The sequence below is a fragment of the Larimichthys crocea genome, chromosome XIX (genome assembly GCF_000972845.2).
Source record: "Larimichthys crocea isolate SSNF chromosome XIX, L_crocea_2.0, whole genome shotgun sequence".
Classification (NCBI taxonomy): domain Eukaryota; kingdom Metazoa; phylum Chordata; class Actinopteri; family Sciaenidae; genus Larimichthys; species Larimichthys crocea.
The window spans coordinates 1,977,137-2,004,034 of NC_040029.1; the positions used below are offsets into that span (position 1 = coordinate 1,977,137).

The window sequence follows — 26,898 nt, forward strand, 5'->3', positions numbered from 1 at the left end:
TAGACAAAACATGTAGGAACATCTCCAATGTCCTGACGCAGGAATGAATTTCACTGCCTTGTCTTGTATCTTTCTTGGATCGGTTTCTTCTGAAACACTCATCTTGTGCTTACTCAACATACTGATCTGTTTTTTTCCTGTTGGGAGTCTAGTGGATTTTGAAACCGTTGTATGTTTGTGTAGAGGGCTACCTTACTTTGCTGCTAAGCCCTGATGTATTTGTTAATAATTTTTTCCCTCTTCAGAGTGTGGTTCATAGTCCAGAACAATACATTGCAAAGAGAGCCTCTGCTGGGATTGCATCAGATCATTGATACTGCTGGTGCTGATAATGCCCATTTCCTGGCTGGCCTGGATTGCTTTGCACAATTCTCTGCCTGATTCCATTCAGCAGATAGAAGAAGAGGAAGAACAACCCTGTCGTTCGCCATTGCTTTTCAACTCCTTGCATTTGGTTGAGGGAAAATCTGCCTGCACCTCAAACCATTCTGTTCTGCCTTCGATCTTGATGATGGTTGACATAAGCAATCACAAGTCTTGAAACAAACTCTTCAGTCAATAGAAGAGCAACTTTGTCTGGTGTTCATGGTGGACAGGTCTCCACACCAGCACTTGATGAGGACTTGGGTGCACTTTGAATGGAATATAATATTGTCGGCAATGCAAGAAGCAATTCCAGGCTTGTTGTCTATAGAAAGAAGTCACATGCAGCTAGAGCTGAAATCCTAGGACTGTTGCAAGTTATTCTTGCTACAAAAGCTGGACCTCTGTCACTTTATTCCCTGAAGTGTCCCAAATCTGGGGATCACTTCATTTATCAGGCACTTTACAACTGTTTTTTATTTGTATTGCCTTCCCTAGTGGAATAGACTTCTATCTGTTACGAAATTTTCTATCATTAGGTTATACGGAGTCACACATGTCAGATCATATCAGAGAAGACGATCTCTCTTTGGTATGCAAGGCTGCTGTTTGGATTGCTGGAGGAAGGCAGCTGCCAGCCTATCTCGATGTTGCCTGGTGACCAGGGTCGAAGAATGTGGGCCTCCTAGACATAATAGCTTGCTCGCTGATGACATTCCATTTACATACATTCTTTTTGATTTGTTTTTGGGCGTAAAGTATTTGTGGCGTCATCTGTTGTAGGGGTTTAAAGTCTGACCATGAGCATGAGTTGGGCACAACTCATATGCATACCTGTGATATACCATACCACACCACACATACCATGTGAGATTGTCTCTGATTCTCCTCGATCAAGCAGGAAATATTATAGCATAAGTCATCAGAGGCACCTGAACACTTTCTTCCCTCCTTACCTGCTGCCATTGATATCAGCAGTTTCTCTACTAACACGTGTAAATGTATTCTATTCTTCTTGATGGTGGCGGTATATCGTCAGCTTTTACTGCAGTTATTCCAGTAAACCACTGGATTTTGATCACAATATTCTTTCCTCCTTTTTTCCACGTGTGAAACAGAATCGGTGTCACATGTGTGCAACACATGTGACACCGAAATACCAAAAATAGATTAAATGGGGCAGATACAAGAGCTGAGTGTTGTATTTGTTTACCAGATAAAATTAAAATCATGGATCACACCACACCGTTCTGGAATCGGTGTGGATGTGAAGACAAAGATTTTAGAGTTGAACAAAATGGGCACAGTGGAACCTGATCTGGAGTAGCTGTTGGGTTACAGAAGTGTTCAAGTGTGCAGTGGAGATTTGGTATCACAACTGGAGCTCATAACAATACGCTTTATTTGATATTTGAATAGCTGTAGCTACTCGTCAACATCCTGGCATCGCCTGCATGAAGGAGGCGGCATAAAAGAATAGAAAGCAACGGGGGAATAATGAGAGCCATGTTTCCTAACAAAGCCACGATGAAGCTGCTTGTTTACTTGGAAGGCATATTATACTCTGCTGCTGATGTGGGAGCAGCCATTTACATTCTGAATGTAGATGTCTTGTTTTCACTTCATTGTTCAGGTAGACCAGAGTTGCAGCACAGTCAACATACTTTAATTCAGCGTGTCCGTGAGTTCAGTGCCCGGTCACAACCAAGAAGAAGCCCATCGATGCTTTAGTGTGTGGAGGAGACGCTATTGACAGCCGCATAACTCTCTTTGGAGAGAGGAGGAGGTGGCTTTTGACAAAATGTACCCCATGAAGGTGACCTTTTTGTAGGCCTTCTCTGGTGCTACATGCTATCAGGTTATTATGGTCTCTCTTTACTGCCTAGGCCTATGTTGAGGAGGGATTACTGATTACTGTTTGCATTACCTCATGATCTGTCACACTCTTGTGACAGATCATGAGGTAATGACAAATTTAGCAGCTTCTAGAAATTGAACTGCTTCTTTAATTGCTAAACAGCTTGTTTAGGGAAGGTAATGGTTTTGCAACAACTTAAGCAATACGCTACCTCAAAGTAACTGCAAAGTCATGATGTCAAAACCAACAATAACAACAATGAATTTAAAATGTTCTACAGATGATCCTCTGCAGCCAGTGCATATGACTGATTATCACCTCTAAGATGCTTCTCAGGTGATGCATAACCAAACTTTCACAGTTTCTCTTAGGATCCGGCCAAACAGATGTAAGGCAGAAATTAAGTTTTGAACTTACAGGTTGTTGTTTAGTTTCTGATGAAATCTGATGACAGGTTAACTTGTAGTTTAATGTAGTTCCCAGGAGACTTTGACGACACAGTACTATTGATTGAAGCTCGATCAAGGAGAATGAAGACAGTACAAGTGAATCACTGTATAGAAGACAACTCAAATATGACGGCATCCTCCTGACAGGATATCTAACACCATCCCACATCCACGAGATATCCGAACATCCAAGTAAGTGTGTAACTCACAGATGAATAAGTCAAGTTGGATAGCACTCATGGACAGGCACAAGAGAGACTGAGTCACACCCAAAGTCAAGAGCTGCTTTGTTTTGTTTCAAACAGTTTGGCCTCTCTGGGGTCAGTCAATGAGACAGTTTAGTAGTTTACGCCCTGTGTACTACGCCTAATTTATAAAAGAATAAAAAGCATGACCCGTTTAAGTTGGCTTGGGAGTACAGCTGGAGATTAAGGCAAAGATCTGTGACTGACAGATATTACAATAGTTTGTTCGCTTTCACTAAAAGGGAACATTTGTTGGTGGTTTGTACCAAACATGCGTATTTTCTCACATACGGAGAACAGGTTTTGAGGGTCGGGGCATGCAGAGCTGCAGTACTTTATGCCACCATTTGGGTATTGGTATTTAGATAATGTTCTCATTAATTGTGCAGTCCATCCTGGAAAACTAAGATTTGTTTGAGACATGATGCTGTAACCTCTGTTGGAGAAAAATGTGATTTAAGTTCTTCCATTAAACAAGTTAGTGTTTCTCTGCTGTCAATTTCAGTCCTTAGAAAGTCAGTGTTGGCTGGTTAGGTTTGAAGTAGTAAAGAAAGTCTACTCTGTGAATACAAGTTGAAACAAACACTCATGCAGTTGTTCGCCCACTGGTTTATTTCAGTTTGTGACAAGCTGCAACACAGTTTCAGATAGCGCAACATGGCTCAAGACTGCCATCTTGTGGTCAGAGTGGATGAGGACAGCCATTTCATGAAACTCTCCATTAGGAACAAGATTCTCTACAACTATTAAAGCCTTTTGGAAATATACAGTTGACAAGCTGTTTTGTGTAAAGACAGCGTTTTATTCCATCTTTCATTGGAAACATTAAATAGAACTTTCTTTCAGGATGACAGGACAGGTACATTTTGACATGTTTTACAAACCAAGTGCTCCTAACCACAGGACCCCTTTTGCTTTTCTCCTCGCAACAGTTTAGATTGGTTAGATGTTTATGAGTGCTCCTCAGCCAGCTTCTCGGCCTTCTGAACGACTTCCTCGATGGGGCCGACCATGTAGAAGGCCTGCTCGGGCAGAGCATCGTACTCACCTACAGAGGAACAGGTACAAAAAAGCAGCATTAGTCGTAGTATAAGAAACACTTGAACATGTTTCAACAGTGACTTCTAATACTTACCACCAAGAATGCTCTGGAAGCCCTTGATGGTTTCCTTGAGGGGTACCAGCTTGCCCAAATGGCCAGTGAAGACCTCGGCCACCTGGAAGGGCTGAGAGAGGAAACGCTGGATCTTGCGGGCACGGGCCACAGTCAGTTTGTCCTCCTCAGACAACTCATCCATACCCAGGATGGCAATGATATCCTGCAGGGATTTGTAGTCCTACAAGAGGAAAGTAAACTGGTTAGCTGGGTAATTGATAGTCCCATCAAAAATACACGTTTTAAGGAGTACAAACCTGGAGGATTTTCTGCACGCCACGGGCAACGTCGTAGTGCTCAGCTCCGACAATGTTGGGGTCCATGATACGAGAGGTGGAGTCCAGAGGATCGACAGCAGGGTAGATACCCAGCTCAGCGATGGCACGGGACAACACAGTGGTGGCGTCCAAGTGAGCGAAGGTGGTGGCAGGGGCAGGGTCAGTCAAATCGTCAGCGGGCACGTAGATGGCCTGGTGGAGAGAATTGAGACCAATAAGCCCAAATAATAAAACATGTACCAGCAGTTAGCATCTACAGTTCTTTTAGCAGATGCATGGGTACAACACAGCTCCATGTTTACCTGCACAGATGTGATTGAACCCTTCTTGGTGGTGGTGATTCTCTCCTGCATGGTACCCATGTCAGTGGCCAAAGTGGGCTGGTAACCCACAGCAGAGGGGATACGACCCAGCAGGGCAGACACCTAAGAATTAAAAAGACGCCTTACGTCAGCAAGCGAGTTCAGATCATGTCATCTTTTTCTGCCATTTACAAATATTCTGGTTGTTTCCAGACCTCAGAGCCAGCCTGTGTGAAGCGGAAGATGTTGTCGATGAAGAGCAGCACATCCTGACCCTCCTGGTCACGGAAGTACTCGGCTACGGTCAGTCCAGTCAGAGCCACTCTGGCACGGGCACCTGGGGGCTCGTTCATCTGTCCGTACACCAGCGCCACCTAGAAGCAATACGAGTCGAGGTAAGTGGTTGATATTTGCTTCCATGTTACTGTTAATGCCCCTTCCCCCCTCCCTTGCCAAGTTTCTCACCTTGGAGGTGGTGTCTTTCAGGTTAATGACACCAGACTCAATCATTTCATGGTACAAGTCATTTCCTTCACGGGTACGCTCTCCCACACCGGCAAACACAGAGTAACCACCATGGGCCTTGGCCACGTTGTTGATCAGCTCCATGATCAATACAGTCTTGCCGACACCGGCGCCACCGAACAGACCTGTGACCATGACAAACGTAGGGTGAGTTTCAAAGAGCACAACATGCAAGCCGTCGTCTATCCTGCCAGTAGAACCCCAAACCTCAGTCGACATTTGTGTTAACACTTACCGATCTTTCCTCCCTTGGCGTAAGGGGCTAGCAGGTCCACCACCTTAATGCCAGTCACCAGAATCTCCTGCTCCACGCTCATGTCAGTGAATTCAGGGGCCTCAGCGTGAATGGGGGCAGTCCTGCGGTGAAAAGAAACTATCAGTTATTTTGAAAGAGTTATCTTGTGTATACATACATCACTAATATTGTAAAGTACAGTAAGTGTAATCAAATGTTATTTTTAAAGTGAACTCACTGCTTGGTGGAGATGGGACCCCTCTCGTCGATGGGCTCACCGATGACATTCATAATCCTGCCCAGGGTCTCGGGACCCACTGGGATTCTGATGGGGGCACCGGTGTCCAGAACTTTCTGTCCACGGACCAGACCTTCAGTACCATCCATAGCAATGGTACGCACTGTGTTCTCCCCTAATCACACAAACAAAGATCTCCATTTAGCGCACTGTGTACATTTTATATTTTTGGTTGTCACATCTGAAGGTTATCGTGCAGGCTTGCTCACCAAGATGCTGTGCCACCTCCAGGACTAGCCTAGATTCGCGGCCAGCGACTTCCAGGGCGTTGAGGATGGGAGGAAGGCCCTCATCGAACTGGACGTCGACGACGGCACCGATGACAGCCACAATGCGCCCGTTGGCGGTTGCGGCGGCGGCAGCAGGTGCGGCATAGTCTCTACCTGTAAAGCAATGCAGAGAGGGAGGGACGTTTACATTTAGCTGACACTTTTATCCAAAGAGATTACAGGGAGCAATCTGGGGTTCAGTATCATGCATACTGGAGGAGCCGGGGATCGAACTATTGGATGACCCCCACCCCAGTGTCATTCATGTGTGCATGTGCAGCCATGACCTTGTTATTGCCACAAAGTCTATCCGGTGAGAAGCACCAGGCAAGGCGGTCTGGCCGTCTCAATGTCAAGTCATGGCTGTCGGCTTAACCACGAATCAACCTGAAAACAACTGAGTGACGCCCTCTAACTAAACAATAAGCATATTAGTTTCTATCGCATTAATAAACCAAGTCACAGAGTCCAGCACGTTAATAAATAACGTCACCTGACAGATGAATGAAACGTACTTGGAGCTAACATTGCTAATGCTGCCGGTGACAGACGCAGGACGTTCAATGGCAGCCAACTTTTCTGATGCGTCACAGTCTTAAAAATGTTTCTGCCGCATTGTAATATTCATAAAGTCTGTATATAGTATAAACATTACAGGCTGCGTAACCTCGTTAATGCACTTGCCAGATTTGGGCTAAGTAGTGCTAACCTTAGCCTCATGTCATTACGCAAAGGTCATTGCTGCTAGCGCAGGAAACACACGAGCCTGGCCGCTTTCCGACGCGTGACACCTGTCAACAAGAGCACGTATGTGCAGGTGTAGCGAGCTGACATTTTAAAGCAGCTTCAAATTTGACATTTTTTTAAAAAAGGGGTTAAGGCCTGCGCCGCCAGTCAGCGTGCTGCTAACAGCTAGCGCTAGCACCGCCCGTGCCCTTCTGTTATTTCTGTACGCATCGATAAAAAAAAGCTCCGAGCAATGCGGGGGACTTACGTGAAAGGACGGCTGGGGATCCGACGAGAGCTTTGAGGGGCTGGACCCCAGGCTTGAGAGCCTGCAGAGCCCCGGTGCAGCAGCGTCCCACAGCTCCCAACATCGTCAAAATGGCTGAAGGTGGAAAGAGACGGAGCGAGCTGCGGCTTTATAATGAATGGACGCCGAGGCGGACTGCGCATGCGTTAAAAACCGAGCATGCGCAGATGAATGAGTGAAGCTCATCCGGCTGCCCTTTAGTGATGGGAATTCCGGCTCTTTTTAGTGAGCCGGATCATTTGACTCAGCTCACCAAGAAGAGCCGGCTCTTTCGGCTCCCAAGTGACTCTTCTCCCTTTACCTTTTATAATTCAGGTAAATTTACTTGTGATTTGTATTTGAACGCATATATCACTTGAATGTCAATAATTTGCTCTAGCTAATTGCATTTACAGTTGTAAAATCCCTTGTAACTCCCTGAAACCACCCAATGAATGCACTAACTTGCTTGAAGAACCACTCTGCTACATAAAGCAGATAGAAACGCCTAGAAAAACCTAAGCATTGAAATTTTAAAAAAGGACAGCTATTGACATTTTATTTTTTTTATATTTATACAAACACACACACACACACACACAAAGTACTGAAAAAAAAGAGAAATTAAATAACAGCACTCAACTAAATGTGCTTTGTTAATGCCCATCACTGACATCTGGACAAATAAAACCAAAATGTTTTTGGTATAGTGTAAAAAATAATATATTTTTGCACCACACTCCTCTCTCTCCTTCAGCGTGTCTCCCTCCTCTTGTCTCTTGTCACCTCTCAGTGCTGCCCGTCCCTGCTTGGTGGTATGCTCCTTGTCAATCCTCACATTATTTGGTTGCACAGCATGCACGTGACACCCGTAGCCAATTTTTTAAAAACAGACGGGAGCCGGCTCCCATCGGTCACTTAAAAGAGCCGGCTCTTTGAACCGGCTCGTTCGCGACCGACACATCACTTGAATGAGTGCAGCTCATCCGGCTGACACTCTGCCCTTTAGCTGGCCTATTTGTCCGTAAATGTGACTGCTGAATGACAGTCCACACAAAAGGTTACAAATCATACAAGTTATTATTTAAATCAGACATCAATTCATGTAAAGAGCACGTGCTTCCGGTATTCTAATGTTCTGCTGTCCCATTTGTACACAATGTCCTGGGTCAAGGGGAGTTGTTCATGTCTGGAGTATCTGTTTCACTGAGGACAGTGTCCTCAACCCACAGAGAAAATGCACACTTGTACTTGTTGTACTAGTTGCATGCTCTGACTGAAAATAAGACTCTGACTTCTGCTTGATTTGAATCACAGGACGTCATTATCTTCACTATTTTACCCTGCATCAGCCTGTACATTATTCCACTTATTACACTGCTACGTTTGTCACAAAACACTTACATCTCCTCTGTGCCACCATGACTGAAATTGCGTCCATAGCATTCATTCATTTTCTTCAACTTATCTGGGGTCAGGTGGTCATGGTGGCAGCCTGGATGGGCTATGTAGGTAGGCTCCAGTGGGTTTTGGGTCTGCCTCGAGGTTGGACATGCCCTGAAACACCTCAAAAGGAAGGGGACATCCTAATCAAATGCCTGAACCATCTCAGCTGGCTCCTTTCGACACGAAGGATCCCCAACACAAGGTGTCAGTTGACCTCACTGACAGCTGAGCTGGAGACATATTTAAGTACAATCTAGAGGTAGTTGTACTCAGCTATAGTTTTTCTACTTCATGCTGTCACTCCACTACATTTCAAAGAGTACTGTAGAAATGACATGACATCCTATCAGAGGCAGTTCTCCGTACTTTATGCTTTCAGAAGTATATTTTGCTGATATACTTTGATTTGTAACCAATTTTTTTTTTTACAGTGTGGTGTTACTGCTTTGCTTCAAGCCTGATTACTTCTTCCACCACTGGCTGTTAAATGTGTGTATTACACTACACAGTCATGAACCAGTCATGCTTTCTTAAAAAAAGAAGAATACAATATGTGAGTACAGTTGATAGAGATAGAAGAATTAAGATAGAAATTTGGGCTAATTAAAAATGCAATTAAAATGTCTATTGATTACTGTTGGGAAATCTACAATAAAAAAGTAACTGAATGATGATGATAGGTAAGAAATATAAATTATTATTATTTGGCTTTCCTAGCTTTACTTACAGTACTTCAGTTTAGTTTTACCTGAGAACTACAGTAGTATTAGCAGTCGGGGCCCTCGTCAGAATATTATATTGTAGAATTTATCATTCATGTGTGAACAGCATGTTAATGTTAACTACTCTCTGTACCACTGGATAGTTCATCATATTGTTTTCAAAGACGAGAAGACAGGCAATATTTCATTTTATCTGCAAAGTAACCAGCTGTCAGATAAATGTAGTAGAGTAAGACTATAACAATCCATTCAAAATGTAGATGTGTGAAGAAAAAAAGTGGAAATAAACACTCACCTTATTAAGTAATATACATGTTAAACCTCTGTATTGTATCTCTACTTAAAATCAGCTCTCGCCACATGAGTAGCTGTTGATTCAGGAGAGTGTATTCAAGTAAGGCAGCGAGACAGTAAGAGCATTGTGAGAGACAGAACCTGAAGCCTCTTTGCTTTGTGCTACAGTGTAAGACCCAGTGAGCTGCAGGTAAATGGAAGTTTGCAGCCGAAAGCTGTAAACTCTGAATTTACGACACATCATGTATGAAACAAGGCCTCCACATGGCAGATAGACTGAGAATCTACTAGACAGTACGCAGAAATGTCTGATATTCTTAACAGGTTTGAAGCGTTGAAGTAGTGAGTTGACTGAAATTATATAATTACATAATTATCAAAAACAGTATGCAAACTGGAACACGTTTAACCTGAGTGTGCTTTTGATGTGTTTCGTTGTTCTGAGGTTCCAACATGAGAACACACGGCAGACCTTTTGCAGCAAACATTCTGACACGTCAAAGCAGGAAAAGCACAGGTGTAATTAATGACAATAATTAATGAGGGCTGTATTTTGTTGTTGTACATGCTGCCACGTTGGAGAGACTTCCTGCTACACTTAATGTAGCAGAGACATGGTGACTGTTTTTAGTTTCACTAAATAAAAAGTTGATCAAATGATTGTATATTTACATATTAAAAAAAAAAAATATATAATATATATATAATATATAATATATATATAATAATAATATATATAGTCAAAATGAATATGTAGAATATGCTGTCTGGCAATATTTTTATGCAGTGTGCCATTCAAACAGTCTGGAGAAGTGAGCCCACCATATTTCCACTAGAGGGTGCTGCTGTACCAAAAGAGAGTGTGTGGAGGATGGCGTTGTGCAGGTGGGTGTGTGGGTGTGTGTCTCCATTTGTCTTTGCCTATAGCCTCAGTTTGAAGCATAGTATCAAATTGTCTGTTTATATTCAAATTTAATGCTTCTCTCCTCGTGGTTGCGTATGAGTTTATGAAACATTGTAAAGGCGTTCTGGTTTCTAATATATTTTCTTTGCTGGTTTTATCAGCACAATATTTTGCACAACCCAAAACAAACACTGCAGCACACCTACTATTAATGTAACTGACTGAACACACAGCTTGACATCACTCCTCCTACCCACAGACTGACTCTCTGCAGGCAGACGTGCATCTCTACTAGTCTGTATTTGTCTGTGAAAACACAGCACATATTTGAATTAACCATCCGATGCATGCCCCAAAGTAAGGTCTGATGAGTGATGGCTGGGAATAGTTTGTGTTGCCAGACTTTTGTGGTTTGTGCTGCTGGATTATTACAGGTTCACACAGATCGTCAAGACTGTGAATGTCACTTAATGTCAGACCTCTATTTTTAAAATGTTAGTCATGTCATGTCAAGGGAGAAATGTTGAGATCACTTGGCACATTTTGTTTCCCCAAAAAAAGTTTCCATGTGTTATATTTCCTAAATATTGAGAAAGATTGTGCTTGTGGTGCAGTTACTGTAGCCACAGTGATCAGGTGGAGTTCACAGCAGTGTGAGGTGATGCAGGAACGGACATGTTCCTAACAGGATCCAGTGCAGCAGATGCCATTGTTGTGACCATTTTAAACAAGTCTGCTTAATCTGTCATTGGAAAAGTTTGGTGATCCACACTGGGTAATCTGCTCAGATGATAACCTTTATTTAAACCACTGCAGATGTTTTCCATTCCAAACAAACGCCACACCTGCGTATTGTCAGGTTTTGTAAAGCCCCCCCTTTCATTACACTTTGGACAGTTTGACAGCAGACAACCTTTGACCTTTCCTCAGACACGTTCCATGCTGCACTCGTGAAGAAACAGTTTTCCACTTCAAGATTTTCGATCAAGGTGACGAGAACACATTTACGTTGGCCTAATGAAACAGATAGTAGCTTCTAATGCCGCACAGGTGAAGTTGTGCTTAAAGCTTGTTTCTGGTCCGTTCAGCCTTGCTAGTGGCATGGCTCTAGGCAATGTAGCAATGTTGGTCTGTAAGTCAGCCCAACACTTTGACCCAGATGGAAATATATCTACAGTTTTCGGATTGAAATGCTGTTCAGACATTCATGGTCCCAGAGGATGAATTCCAATGATTTTAGTAATCCCCTGACCTTTCCTCCACCACCATGAAAGCTAATTCCCATTAAATCTGGTTCTACACATTCATGCTTCCCTCAGGACGGACTGTAATAACTTGGGCGATTGTTCAACTTTTCATCAGAACAAAAGCATTTGCATCTCCCATCAGCTGTAGTTGCTTCCGGATAATAAGCAAATACTGCCAGCATGCCAGCACAATAAACTGAACACGGTAAACATTAGATCATCAGCATGCTAATATTATCACTGTGTCAGTGTGTTAGCACGCTGACATTAGTATGCAGCCCAAAGCACCACTGTGCCGAGGTGAAGCCTCACAGAGCTGCTGGCATGGCTGTAGACTCTTATTCTTGTCTGGTACAAAAAAAGTGAATGTAGTACAAGACAAACAAAACACGTCTGAGTCATTTGTGCATTTTATCCGCGATGTACACAACTCTAAATGTTTGTGGTACAGTAAGCAGCACCACGTTCCTCTGGTGCATCTTGACAAGGCAAGGCAAGGCAAGGCAAGTTTATTTGTATTTCGTACACAAGGCAATTCATAGTGCTTTACAGAGGCAAGGAAACACATTTGACATTAAGACAAGCAATAGAATTGAAATAAAAAATTAAAAAGAGAAGAAAATTTAATTAAAAACATCAGAATGTCATTTAAAATCATTAAAACAGCAAATTTGAAAACAATTTAAAACAATAAACGAATCACTGGATTATGATTAAAAATTCTTTAAAAGTTATTTAAAAGAGCTCAGCCATAAGCACGTGAAAATAGAAAAGTTCTTAACCTGGATTTAAAAGTGCTCAGAGTTGGGGCTTATTTCAGTCCTGCTGGTAGTTTGTTCCAGTTGTGAGCAGCATAACTGCTAAATGCTGCTTCACCGTGTCTGGTTTGAACTCTGTGCTCCACTATCTGACCTGAGTCAGTAGATCTCAGAGCCCTACTGGGTCTATATTCTGCTAACATGTCGTTTATGTATTGTGGGCCTAAACCATTCAGTGATTTGTAAACTAGTAGCAGAACTTTAAAATCTATTCTGTGGCTAACTGGGAGCCAGTGTAAAGACTTAAGAACTGGGGTGATGTGTTCTGATCTCTTTGTTCTGGTCAGAACTCGAGCTGCTGCGTTCTGAATGAGCTGCAGCTGTTTGATACTTTTTTGGGGGAGTCCAGTCAAAAGACCATTACAGTGGTCAAGTCTACTGGAGATGAAAGCATGGATCAGCTTCTCCTGATCTGTTTGGGACATAAAGCCCTTAACTCTGGATATGTTCTTAAGTTGGTAGAAGGCTGTTTTGGTGACTAATTTTATGTGACTGTTGAAGGTCAGATCTGAGTCTATCAACACGCCAAGGTTTTGGACTTGGTCTTTAGTTTTTTTTTTGTTTTTTGACAGACACAATAAGGATCGTCTTAAGTTCTACCTTGGTCTGTCAACTCTCCTTTAGATGTGTGAAAACTTGTCGGGACATACATATCTGTTACGAGTAATTTCACAGTCTTACATGTGATTTGCCGTTCATCCACTAACAGTTCTCTGCGGTGCTGTAACTATATGTTGAAGAACACGCATTATCTTTTAAAAACAGTGGTTAAACCAAATGTCACAGGAAAGATACCTGCAGGGAGGGTGTGGAATATCAAAGAGCTAAATGGTGGCTTCCGCCGTGTTTTCCTACTTCTTCTTCATGCCACACACCTTTTCCAAGGAAACAATTTGCTCATTAAAATGAAATTGCTTGGCACTACATAAAAAATGCCATGTCCTGCTTTTTGCCAATGCCCTTTATTGGTGTCGCTGTCTGCTCTGAGGGTCACCGCGCTCTTTCCATTACGACCCTCTTTACTCATTTCTCGTTGAGTGAATGTCACCTAATTGCTGAACAGTTTAGAGACACCATGGGGTCCGCGTTTTTAAACCCATCAGCAGAGTTAATGCATGCAGCATAGCAGACATCTAGGTTCATTATTTAGGAATTCCTGCTGTGAAATAAATAAGGAAAGTAAGAACTACTCTGAAATGTTTCGTAAAATGCAGCTTCTCTATTTCAGCATACCGTAACTGGAGATTCTGTAACTTTTCATTTGTTTATAGCATTTCATATCAAAATCTAGCACTGTGCTGTGCCCTAGTTATGCCATATACTGTGTATTATGCAACAAAATGAGCACTAAAACTTTGATTTATTCATGTGAACTAGTAGCATAGCATTACCTCTTAAAACTGTAAAGTCAGACACCATCATGCTTCCTATTTCTCACAGCAAAGTACCCCCAAATAGACATAATATTAAAAAGCTAAAAATAATACCCATAAATCCTCACTTTGCTTAATCAGCTCTCCACACAGAGGGACAGGGAGCTGAACCAGATTTACGGAGGTCCATCTTTCAGTGTGGAGGGGGGGCATTCTTGAGTGACAGCTCACCTTTCCATGCTTTCAGTAATACAGTAGGCAATAAAAACACACACCGTAGTTCCAGCTTTTATGGTTGCAGACGGTCTCATGGGATGTTAAGACTCCTCTGATCCAGGACTATAGGAATTATAATAAGATTAAGGAGTTATGAGACTTTCCTTTGGTGCTGAAAAGGACACGCACCAGGTTTCAATAAAAACTGGACTGATTCTGAAAAAGTGCACCGTTATAGCCTTTCATATCCGGCTTTAAAAAGACCTTTTTGTGTTACCGTGCAGAATCTGACTTTGAATTCAGACTGGGTGTGTTTGAGAAATGCATATGAGATAGATCTCACCCCATTTTTAGTATTAAACCTCAGCAGCATGATATCCATCCAAGTTGTTCAGCGATCGCTACAGTGGCACTACCCTCTGGAAATCTCTGTTCACAATAAATCGTGCCAAGAAAAAGACTAACAAATGACTGCTGCGGGTGTTTTCACAGGTGAATCATGGTACACTGCACTAGCAAGGTGTGTTGCCTGAAGGTATAAATCACCGATCCAAACCTTTCCACAGCCTTCTGGATTATTCCAAGGGTGAGTCCCCTGGAGGCACAATTAAAGAAAACATAAATATAATATAGCTTAAAGCAGCTAGAATAGATTTTTCCATAACAACAACGGATCACATGAAATGTGTGTAATGTGAAAAAAGGGGTCGCTTGTGGTGATAAACTCGCAGAGAATTATCACACGGCTCGATGGGGCTTTATAGCTTCTTTCAGCTCGTTGTTTTGGTTTTACAGCCTGCAATTTGGCTGTTTTCGGTTCACTCTCACTGCTCTCATAGCACCACGGCACACAGCTGTTTTCAGCTTAAAAGCTCTAAAGACCCGCTGTACATTACCTGGCGGCAAACAGTAAACATGTAGCAGCTGAAAATCCAGATGCAAACAGCTGTAAAAAGAGCTGTAAAAGTCCAAATGAATGCTAATGTTGCCGCCCGCTTGATGTGCAAATAAAGTATCAGCAGACTATAGAGCTTTTACTAAACACAGTGCCACTGTGGCCCTGAGTTAAAGTGACAGTATGCTGAAATAGTAGTGTATTACTATTACTTAACTTATCACACCAGATAAGGCTTGTTCTACTGCTTAGAAATTCAACTTTCCATCAGCAAGAGGAAGACTGTTATTCATTTCTACAAAGGTAACATCATCATGCTTTCGTTTTTGCACCTAAACAGTGAAATATTAGAATCATCTTCATGAACGTTCTCGAAATATACCAAGCACATGACCTCGATGTCCTCACCACGCAACACAGAAACTGGATAAAGCCCTGTTTTGATTTCAACCAGCTGTCTGAACTGAAAAAGACAAATTGCCTTTATTCCCAGGGGCTTCCTTTCTGTTACTGTTTTAAATAGCATGGCTAACAAGGTAAAATATGACACTGTATCTAATGAAAAGGGGGCAAATGCACTCAATGCTCTCCCCAGCCACCCCTCCCACACTCTCCCCAAACTTGGGAGTGAGTTAAAGAAATGGGCTGGACTTCCCCTTCATTTACCGTGAGCTTAGAATGGCTTGAATTTGAGTTTCATGAGTGCCTGAATCCAGTCTAAAACTTTTGGAAACACTCCTGCTGCTGCTGCTGCTGCTGCTACTGCTGCTGCTGTATTATAAAGTTGACCTACAGACCCCCGATTTGAGGGACACTTAATTTAATGCTCAGGACTCATGGAACCAAACTAACTCTGAATGAAGAAGCTCACCTTTCCCCTATTTGCACTTTTTTTCTGAATTTCTTTCACTGCCAGGAGAGCTTTGTAGAGCTGAGCACATTGGAGAACTAAGTCAGCAACATTGTGAGTTATGCATGCTTCACACACACACACACACACATGCTTGTTAAAGCTTGTTCTGTGTGCATGTGCAGGTATTAAAATGTGAGAACCTGTCTGGGTCTTGATCCATCTCTTTCTTCTCTCTAACCATCAGGGAATCATGGTCCCTTCACTGCACTGGCTCCTGCTACTGTGGGGACTTCAAGGACTTTGTGCACAGGACTATGAAGAAGACTATGAAGAGGAGGTGGTGACCACCAGGAAGAAGAGCAAACAATTTCCATCTAATTCCATACCACAAAATGGCAGAGGTAAGTCCAAAGTTTTTTTGTTTTTGTTTTTTTGGGGGGGGGTCCCTCTGGTGCTTTTACTTTGAAAAGTTATGTGGAATTTGTGCAGGTGGCACATGTTTCACAGGGGGAGGTTGGAAAGGTGTTACCACAGGTGAGAAAATAGAACATGCTACTCAACAAGGACATCGCTGGAGGATGCAATCCATTTGGATTGATCATATCTCTTAAGACTCCTCCAAGCCATCCATCTCCTGTGTGACCGCTCAGTACTCTGTTACCCAAATGTTTTATTCGCTCGGAATCCTGTTTCCCCAGGCACATTCTCTCTGTGACATATTTCCGTGAAGATTAATGTGATTTATCCTCAGCCTATATTAGATCTGTGACCTCCTTCCATTGCTGAAGGTTGGTGCAGTAAGTTGAGTTACTTTTATTTCCTCTTCAAAATTATATGTCACATTCATGAAGTTATCACACTTTTCTTGAAAAGGCATCAGCCTATAGAGCCTAAACAGTCAATAAATCACCTTTACCCTTTCCGAAGGCTCCACAGATAAAAAATTCCTCCCAGACTGAAATCCCTTTGCTCTGATCTGTTGGGGGTTTATATTGGGCTGGATATGAAAGCAATAAATGATATAGCTTGACTGGGAAAAAAGGTCTAGATAACCAACTTGGCAACAGAAAATACAGAAGTTGTGCTCTAAGTTAAAGGAATTGTTTGGCACTTTGGGAAATTTGCTTGTTCGAGTTAGATGAGAAGAAAATATGAAGCCACAGCTAGTTAGATTAGCTCAGCATATGGACTGCAAACTGGGAGAAACATATAGCCCAGCTCCACCCAGAAGTAACAAAATCCACCTATCAGCACCTCTAAGGCTCACTAATGATCATGTCATATCTTGTTTGAGTCTCTGCTAGTGGCCTCAAGGTGAAGGAAAAGATCCAGAAACGTATTACACCCAACCAATGCTCCCTGAAACACCACAACGTGTTTCTAACAGACAAGATGTTAATTAATTCAGTCAGACAGAGCTAGCCTAGCCGTCTTTATGATATCACCAATAGGTTTTCCAAAGTGTTGTTTTGAAGTCGAAAATATGCAATTCAGGCCGACACCATGTTGGATGTACTACTTTCTTCCGCCTCCCGGCTAATCTAAATATTGGCAGACATGAGGCCGCCTCGTTCCTCTAATAAGCCATTTGTAACGGCATTTACCTGTCAATCAAAGTGTCCATGCTGTTAATTCTGCATAACTTTAAGTCTTAATATAATCTGAACAGGTGAGTTGTATATAAACTCACCCTCAGTACAGTTGTCAGGAACGGGGAAAAACAGCTACAGAGACCAAAACTGTTTTTTGTACCAGGTTGTTAACATGTTTATTTCTGCTGTGAAGTTGGACATTTGAACATGGGGACTTATGGAGACTGACTCACTTCTGGAGCCAGCCTCAAGTGGCCACTTGAGGAATTACATTTCCCAGCCACAGAGGTTGCCGCTTGATCACTGTCACCTAAAAATGACTTTTCATGGCAGAAAACAAAGTTGCCACATACATTCGTGAACATTTTCTTATGTTGATAAAACATTTTTTTTGACATAATCCAGCGTATCTGACTTTTCTAATTTGTTTTATATGTGTTGTGTGTATATATGTCATTTTGGTGAGACAGGGTTGCATATTTATCGTGCAGATGTTAGCGTGGTCTTTATCAAAATGTCAGAGCAATTCTTTTAATTCTTAGTTCTTCTTCCTTCACAGCACGCATTGATGAAGATTGTGGTTTGGAGTTGGCCTTCCTGATCGACAGCTCAGAGAGTGCAAAGGACAACCATGCCCAGGAGAAGCGCTTTGCCTCAGACGTGATGACCCGGCTGCAGGGTCTCCGTCTGCAGACCGGCCGTGGGCTCAGCTCCCGCGTTGCCCTCCTTCAGTACAGCAGCCATGTCATCATCGAGCAGACCTTCAAACAGTGGAGGGGCCCCGACGACTTCAAGGCCCGAATCTCTCCCATCGTGTACATCGGCCATGGCACCTACACCACCTATGCAATCACCAACCTCACCCGTATTTACCTGGAGGAGTCGGCTCCCAGCAGCATCAAGGTTGCCGTTCTACTTTTTGATGGGGTCTCACACCCGAGGAACCCAGATATATTCTCAGCGGTGGCCGATGCCAAGAACCAGGGCGTGCGCTTCTTCACCATCGGCATCACACCTGAAGCCAATGAGCCCGCCAATATAGCTCAGCTGCGGCTGATTGCTAGCTCCCCAGCCTCGCGCTACCTTCACAACCTGCAGGATAGAGGCATTGTGGACAAAGTCATCAAGGAGATTGTGAGTACTTACTTTGATTTGTTTAAGGGTTAGAATTAGCAACTGTACATTTTGGTTAGTCCAAGGTGGCTAGTGTTAGCAGTTAGATATATTTAACTTCAAATCTCTAAGTAGTCTCAGGTTCTGCACCCACCATACAGACATATGTTACCTCCTCCATTGAACCACGCCTGGCTCTGCAACCCATACGCTCAAGACAATCCAAACTTCTCTCGTATGTTGTTCCCCGTTGGTGGAATGTCTTACCAGTTCCTACCTCATCAGGGGCGTCCTGAAACCTCCTGAAGACCCCCAGCTCTTCAGAGAGGACCTCCTCTTCTAGGACTACCAACAACTGGACATGTTAAATCTATCCCTCTCTAAAATTGTCACTTGATTCTATGCAAGTAGTTGCTCTGGATAAAAGTTCAATGACTAAATGTAAATCTTTGTATGATCGACATCGAGTCAGCTTGCTGATCAACATTTCAGCTTTTATCAGTAAGGCTGTGTCAGAGTGATCTTTCATCACTTGCAAGATTGTGACTTCCTCAGAGTCAGCTCTGGATACATTTTAGACCTGAACTTGAACATTCCTACATTTCTTTGATACTCACATTTTGTAAAATTGCATGCATGTTTGACTCCTGGGGCCAGACATTATAGTTCAAAAAGCCATTTATGCAGACAGACCTTTGCTAAAAGGATCACCCAATAAGCACTTCCCCTATAATGCCTCCATTACACACCACCCATTGCTATGCTTTCGTGGCTTATTGCATCCATGATGTACACCTGCTACCTGCTGCCATAGTAACAAGTCATCACTGTAAATGAAATCCACCAGTTGAATTGTGAAGCATTGAATTTCTTCTTCGGCGGTGCATGTTTCAGTAGACTAAGACAAGGTTTGTCTTTATTTCCGTTGGTTTATCTTCAGTGATTGGGGTTGCTTTAATAAACCGACAGTGAATTTCCATGAAGATAATTAGAACATGTGCTGCACAGCAACATCCTGCAGACACAACGGGGCTATTGGCTGTAACATATGCTCCGCATTAAAACCCTTTGTGGGAAAATCGGGTGCAGTAAGAGCAGGAACCCCGCGAGAACATGCATGCACGCTACATCATTCAACCAGCTCCTCAAACGCTACTTCAAACTCGGGCTCACTGTTGACACAGGTGGTACGCATCCAAACATGATAAGGGAAAATTTCTAAAACTTGTACGGAGGCTTGAAGATCAGGGAAGCTGACAGCCTTACGTTCTGCCGGCATGGAGGAGCCCAGCAGCAGCAGCAGCAGCAGCAGCCAGTCCACAAGCAGACTTTCATCTCACTGCACATACAGGCAGCATCTGTATGTTATAAGCAGAGAAACTTTTATCTTCAGCCTCAGCATTGGACTGTATCACTCATTGTCTGTTGTCTTCAGACACCCCTCCCAACTACGGAAACATGCCCTGGATGCTTACTGAGGCTATTTTACTCATCGATGCATGTGGTTTGTGTTTAGCCTCAGTGGCATTTCCACCATTACCCAATGTAAAGAGAATGTGGTCAGCTTTGAAGAAACCTGTGTGGTGAAAAGCGAGGTTCTTGAAAGAAGTATCCGTTACAGTGGGAATGCAGGATGCGAGTCCACTCAGAGAATCAGGTGGAGGAGGTTGAAGGCCATTTGGCAACCTGAACCGAGACCAGGAGTGAACAGGTTTAATTGGGCGTTTGAGGAGCAGGTGTTTGCAGCTCCAGTCCACGGAAAAAACTGAGCTTTGACTGGTTTTCTTTGATGTCTTCCTTTCTATATCTGCTGATGGGGTATAAATAAACCATATGGAGTAAATGTGACAAGATCTTCTTGTGTTTCTTGTTCCACAGACGGCGCTGGCGGATGAAGGGGTAAGTTTCCAGACTGCAAGCCTTTCCGTACATTTCATGTCCCTGCATGGTTTGTGTATGATTGTGTCTGATTCTTATTTCCCTGTGTTTGAAGTGTCCTCTGGCCCAGAGCCAGTGTGCCTGTGACAAGGGTGAGAGGGGACCCAGCGGCCCTCCTGTAAGTATCACAACCAAGCCCAATTTGTTAGCCTTGGTAAATAAAACTAAAGAGAAGTGAGTTGAGTTTGAATCATTTCTTTTAATTGCTGGTTCACTTATTTCCACAATTTATTCCTATAATTCTTTATCCGTCTTTTTAAATATTTTACCATTGAACACTGGGGTTCCATGTTAACCCTCCTCTGCCTCATACAATGGGATCAAATGTCCTTTTTGTAAACCACACATGTTCTTCTGTTGCGTCTAAAACACAATCACTCCCAAGCTGGCTTCCTTTGAAGCGCCGTAGAGAACAACACAGCTGACAAAGGCACCCTTGATGCTAACAGGCTACATAATTGCAGGGTTTTGGGGGGGGTTTTACTAAATCGTGTGGTTTCCCTGCAGCAATGAGAGTAAAGGGAATGCTTTACATTCCTCCTATAGTTTATTGAGAACAGGCCTTAACAGATATATAGAAGGGAAATCGGTAAAATCACGTCTGTTGAAAGAAGCCAGCCACTCGGGATTGTCTGAGGACACATGCTCGGCGGATAAGAAGTTACATGCATGACTTTCTTCGCCTGCCAAAGCCGCGTCGTGACGCGAGCGCTTCTTTTTATTATGCAGAGGTCAGCCACAATTAGACGTAGTGGTTTGGCTTTGATGTATTTTCACAGGATGAGAACAGAGTAATTACCCCCTTAAACCTAATGCTCCCAACAAAAGCTGTTTCACATCAGCGTCGCTGACGGAGGCACTGTGTGCAGCCTAGAGACGTACAGACACGGAGATAACTTCATGATAAGAACACGCACAAGTCCACAACACGCATGCACGATGACAGGGAGAAGAAGCAGACAGTTGTTCGGATCACGCATCCAGACAACTTGAAAGACCCTGTGACTCATCTGCTCCTAGACCCCACAGCTTTTATCCATGATGCACTTCAAACATGGGTCACCAAGAGTTCTTACAATAAGGCAGCTGATAAAATGGGAATATGATTCTATTGGTCGTGATTACATGAAGCTCAATCATGCTGTGATTTACAGCTGTTGAACATGTTCTGTCTCCTTGAGGAGGTGAGAGTCCTTGCTGAGTGTTAGATGATAAGGTCGATACCATTCCCACATCTACACACTAAATGTGAAGCTAGAGTTATGAGACAGGCTACCTGTTTTCTCTGCTTCCAAACTTATATTTAACAGACATATGAGGCACATACAGTTGATTTTATTTAGATTTTCATCCCCAGAAGCTCTGAATATCATCGATGTTGCTTTTGCCGTCAAAGTAAGAGACACACCTGAACCTCAGTCTATTTTCTGATGTGTCAATGTCTTTCTCTGCAGGGTAAGAAAGGTCGACCTGGCGAAGATGGAAGCCCCGGCTCAAAAGGACAGAAGGTGCTGCCTACTCATGCTACAACAGCAATCAGTAAACCTTCTACAAACCAGGGGCTGCTTTGCTTAAAACTTAAAATCTCTCCTTCGCACAGGGTGAAGGTGGGCTGAGTGGACTTCCGGGTCGGGAAGGAGGCGAGGTGAGCTGAGGGTCTTAAATCAAGTTAAGATTAAGTCAAGATCAACAAGTGCACATGTGTCATTGATCTAAACAGAAAAGAGACGTCTCGTTCTGCTTGGTTGCCTGTCTGCTCCTGACTTAACTACACTGTTTTGTACACACAGGGAAAGCCAGGATACAAAGGAGAGAAGGTATTGTATGGATTCTATTGTATAGTACATATGTTGATGTATCAGGTTCCCACGCTCGTGGAAAACCTGCAGCAGTGAGAGAAACTGGAGAATTATGTTTTCCAGACCTGATAAAGTGCCTCGAAAAGGAGCATCCACAGAAAAGGCTTTGGAAAATATCACGCCATGTTGTTCTCCTTTTATTCAGCTGTGTTTGATGTCAAGCCTGTCTGCAAGTGTCTCATATTCACGTCTCCTTTAAATGACGTAAGCTCGTGTTATTAGCTGCTAAACAGGCTCCTGGCTTAGATATTAAAAGTCATTATTACAAGATGAATTGTTTCTTGGAGGTTGCACAAACTTTAGATTGTAATCTAAATGATATTAAATTGTTGTTGTTTTTTTTATTCTCTCACAGGGAGAGAGAGGAGAGTGTGGAACACCCGGAATCAAAGGAGACAGAGTATGTTTTATCTTTGATGTCGTAAGAACTTCAACAAGTTCGAGCATCATTTTTTCATTTTGTTTTCAGTGAAATTTGCCAGAACCGACCTGCTCATTTGACTTTGACAAAGAGACTTTTGTTTCGTGGTGATCGCTGGTTCATATCTTTGTATTTTTAATTTAAGATTCAATCCAACGCAGCCATTTAAGATAAAAGCGTCATTCATGATCACCACGGATTATGAATATTAAGCAACTCTGGTTCTTTTCCAGGGTCCTGAAGGTACACTCGGCCCCAGAGGAAATCGTGGACTTCAGGTGAAATTTGCCATTTTTTTTAATTATAAAATCTAAATAGACCTTTCGCTAAGCTCCATCCTCTGAGTTACTGTTGCTACACCTGTTTAACTATCCATTCTGGCATGTCACATGCATTTCACAGTGAATACATGTGGAAGATCTACTACTTGAAATGCATAGTCATTTTTTATCATACCCACAAAATAATGTAAAAAGTTAACGCCATGAGTAACACCATGGTAACTAGTTAGACAGGCATGTGCACAAACACTTAGACCAGCCTCCATACACTTTATTCTTTATCATGCACGGTGCTTCAACATGTGGAGAAATCCAGAAGTTTGACTACGTTGAGGGGTTTGTTGAATTTCATGTTCAGGATCTGACTGATCTGCTACTTTTTAATACCCATTGTATTAACTGTCACACACGTATTTACAATCCAGGGTTTGCCCGGCCCACCTGGCGATTTCGGAGCTGAAGGTCCAATGGGTAAAAAAGTGAGTATTAAAAGTCAGCCTTTTTGGACGTGTTTGAACCAAGTCTGTCAAACCTGGGGAGCGTTTAAGAACAAAAGGAAACTAAGAAAGTGATAAATCAAACTGGTTACATTGGAGTGAATTCACCTTGTGCCAAGAACCGGATGCATATCTGAAAGATACTGTGATTTTTTGACTGGAGGCATGACCTCCAGTCTGGTATGAGTTAGGTCTCTTTGATAGGTGTCAGTACATTCATCAGTGTAAAGGTACTGAATAAGATTGTTAGTCAGGTAGAAGTGAAAAATCAAAATGTGTTCCTACATGTGGAAGAATCTAAAGTGTTCTCAGAATAACATTATACTCCCAAAGTTGACATTTAAAGTGTGTTTTAGATTGAATCAATTCATCGTGGCAGCCTGACAAACTGATAACACCAATCGTGTGACCATACATTTGAACACTTATTTGTGAGTTATGATCCGTCAGCACTGGAACGTTTGAAAACCTACCGAAGTACCTCATCTGTTATTACCTTGTCAGCCTATTTGTCTGTTCCTACTTTTTACTCCCCCTCTCTCGTGTTATAGCTGCCAATTCTGCCATGAGCCCACACTCCCCCACCAAGTGTTCCTCCTTAATTATTTTGGAAGAATGTTCATGTTGATTGTCTGGCTGTCATCCTATATCACTTGAATGGCAGACTAATGTCTGGCTTTAAGCGCTGTCCTGACTTGTCTGAAAGGGCAAGCGAAAGGAGGGGGAAAAAAGTGCCGGTATGCACCTACTAACATTTCCACGCCCTCTTCACGCCTCTTGTGTGCCCTCCTGCTGCACACCACGGCCGTGATTTACAGCCTCTGAGTGAATAAGTGCATTCTTTACCAATAAAGTCTTGACTGAAAGAATGAAGGAACCCTGCAACATGTTTAAACCCCCCATAAAAATAGCTAAATATTAGGGTTAGGAGAAAACAGTGTTACTACTAATAATAATCATAAAGTTTATTTTTATGGTGCTTTTCAAAACAGCAGGTCCGAAAGTGTTTCACAGTTCATAAAAATGGGAACAGAGGAACAAAGCCTGGACAGCTCTCCTGGTGACCCAGGATTTAGACTATGTTTGTGTATATCTACATGTCTCTCCCTGCCTTGTCTTTTTATAGGGGGAAAGGGGACTTCCTGGGCCACCTGGAATCCAAGGGGAAACAGGGATAGGCCTCCCGGGTCCCAAGGTAAAGTATGCCACCCTATTGTTTAGGAAAATTAAGTATAAAAAAATCCACCTGTGTCTCACCCGGTTCCTGCACTCCTGACAGGGCGATGTCGGCTTCCAGGGGCAACCGGGTTCTCCCGGCCCACAGGGACTTGGCGAGCCCGGACCACCGGTAAGAAACTGGTGCACAAATCTCACACTGAGGCTACAGGTGGACGCAGAGCAACATTGACTGACCCTTCATAATAATAATAATGCTACTGTACACCTGTGAAACACTCTTGTTTATGATATGCTCCTTGGCTTTGGCAATAATCCTACTGCTGTAAGTATTAAGCCAGTTAGCCGGGCATGCATCTAGTGGTGTATTCGCTGCATTGCAATCTCCTTACATCACCCTCACCTTCTTAGTGTAAAGTAGAAACAACACTTTAAGGACCCTGTCTAGAGTCACTGTTTTGTTTGTCCATTCTGGGCTACTGTAGAAAAACAGTGTTTTAATATGGCGGCCTCCATGAAAGAGGACCTGCTCCCACAAAGGATAATTTTTTTGTAATAAAAAGATTCTTATTTTAAAGTGGTAATACATGCATGAAAACATAGTCATGAATATTATATCCCATGTTTCCCTTATTCTGAAAATAAAGTCCCCAAATCTTACACACTGCACCTTTTAAGTTAAGCTAGTTAAGGGGGAATGGTTTTAAGGGAATCAATTATTCGAGGGGTCAGTTCCTCCAGTGGTCCTAACAACATTTTGTTTCACTCAGGGGCCTCAAGGGCCACAGGGAGTCCAAGGAGAGAGAGGACCGTTAGGAGAAGGTCTGCCTGGACCAAAGGTGAGTCAGTGTCTTTTATGTCTCCGGCTCTCAGGTCTCATGGTCTTGTTTTGTGTTTTTTTTCCATCACGGAGGTTCATGCACTCATGCTAGTTAAAAGCTTTGAACCCGTCTGACCCCATTTCATGCATTCACCTTCAGTCCACCTATCTATCCACCGACCTGTGCTCAGACCATGTCTGGGCTCCAGATACCAGGACGTGATGACAGGAAATAGACAACATATATTGTTACAAGACACGATAACACAACACAGACGTGCTATAAATTCACATACAGCGGTGCAGCATGTATCTTATTACCTCATCGTATGATGCGGCCCATTGATCGTCCCCAGCGGAAGACATCGCAACATGCCAGCACAGAGTGGAGGATGGAGAGACAATAGAGGAAAATAGACAGGACACGTGGAGACATGAAATGAGACAGGAAAGAATGAGTCTGATCCTGCGTCTGTCTATTCTCAGAGTGTACAGACACACACGGTGACAAACACACATGTTGATACACACACATGAGCCAGAAAGTAAGAGAGAGAATTTACAGAAAGTATTACCAAACAGTTCCATTAATAAATAAAAAGTGAAAAATCAAAATAATTTCTAATTAACCTGTACTTTTTCCCACTTATTTGAGTGAATGGTTGTTTGTCTCTATGTACCCTGGGAAGTCAGCTGGGATAGTCTCCAGCCCCCACGACCCTGACAAGGATAAGTGGTTACTGAAAATGGATGGATGGGTGTTTGTCAAAGAACCAATGAGCAGAAATGAATGAACACTGACTTGTTTTAACAATGATTTCAACACTGAATCTGAACTTGTCTGCAAGTTTTACTTTCATAAACGGGCCAAGAAATCCAAATCCAAAACTACAACCAACCAAAATCTTCAACCCTCTCTGTATCATCTAATTCCAATCGTGACTGAACTTGAACTTAACTTAGACACCTTTTTTTGGTTACAGACATCAAAATAAAGCATGTGCGCAAGCTGAAATTTGTAATCTGCACCCAGATCCATGATCCAGTGGGATGGCTTGAACTTGTGATTAGAATCAGAATCAAGTTTGTTGCCAAGTAGGTTTGCACTTACAAGGAATTTGACTTGGTGTAGTTGGTGCAGAATAAACATTATGTAAAAAACATTAAAAAAACAAGTATTAAAATATAAACTATATATATAGTTAATGTTTTAATACTCAGTATCAGCGTGTTACCACACGTGTAAAATGAGCACAGTTCTGGATTGAATACACCCGTCAGAGTTCCTTCAATGTTTTTAATTTTGGAGCCCGCTGACATTTTTAAACATCTGCCCCAAAGCTACGTAAGCTCTGTAAGTCAACAGATGGCTCTGAATCAGCTCTAATGGCCCTGGAATTGCAATGCGTCATGCGCGCTTCCGTTCTAATTGTAGGTGTAAAA

General features: G+C 42.7%; 2 protein-coding genes across 2 annotated transcripts in view; one reads left to right on the plus strand and one right to left on the minus strand.

The window, feature by feature from the left end:
- Nucleotides 1–3,509: 3,509 nt before the first annotated feature.
- LOC104926397 (ATP synthase subunit beta, mitochondrial) lies at nt 3,510–7,145 on the minus strand. Its single transcript, XM_010740245.3, has 10 exons — nt 6,973–7,145; nt 5,919–6,092; nt 5,650–5,824; nt 5,412–5,533; nt 5,117–5,301; nt 4,867–5,025; nt 4,652–4,774; nt 4,329–4,541; nt 4,051–4,252; nt 3,510–3,963 (listed from the first exon to the last, which is right to left on the minus strand). The coding sequence occupies exons 1-10, from the start codon at nt 7,073–7,075 to the stop codon at nt 3,866–3,868; spliced, it is 1,554 nt and encodes a 517-aa protein (XP_010738547.3). The 5' UTR covers nt 7,076–7,145; the 3' UTR covers nt 3,510–3,865.
- Nucleotides 7,146–15,578: 8,433 nt separating this feature from the next.
- LOC113748345 (collagen alpha-1(XXVIII) chain-like) overlaps nt 15,579–26,898 on the plus strand; it is a 29,353-nt gene continuing 18,033 nt past the window's right edge. The window contains exons 1-14 of the mRNA XM_027291816.1: nt 15,579–15,869; nt 16,003–16,159; nt 17,910–18,484; nt 20,342–20,362; nt 20,457–20,519; nt 21,856–21,909; nt 22,002–22,046; nt 22,192–22,218; nt 22,616–22,660; nt 22,915–22,959; nt 23,388–23,441; nt 24,586–24,654; nt 24,739–24,807; nt 25,406–25,474. Coding sequence (XP_027147617.1) covers nt 16,009–16,159; nt 17,910–18,484; nt 20,342–20,362; nt 20,457–20,519; nt 21,856–21,909; nt 22,002–22,046; nt 22,192–22,218; nt 22,616–22,660; nt 22,915–22,959; nt 23,388–23,441; nt 24,586–24,654; nt 24,739–24,807; nt 25,406–25,474 — 1,287 coding nt within the window. The 5' untranslated portion in view covers nt 15,579–15,869; nt 16,003–16,008. The remainder of the gene's footprint in view (nt 15,870–16,002; nt 16,160–17,909; nt 18,485–20,341; nt 20,363–20,456; nt 20,520–21,855; nt 21,910–22,001; nt 22,047–22,191; nt 22,219–22,615; nt 22,661–22,914; nt 22,960–23,387; nt 23,442–24,585; nt 24,655–24,738; nt 24,808–25,405; nt 25,475–26,898) is intronic.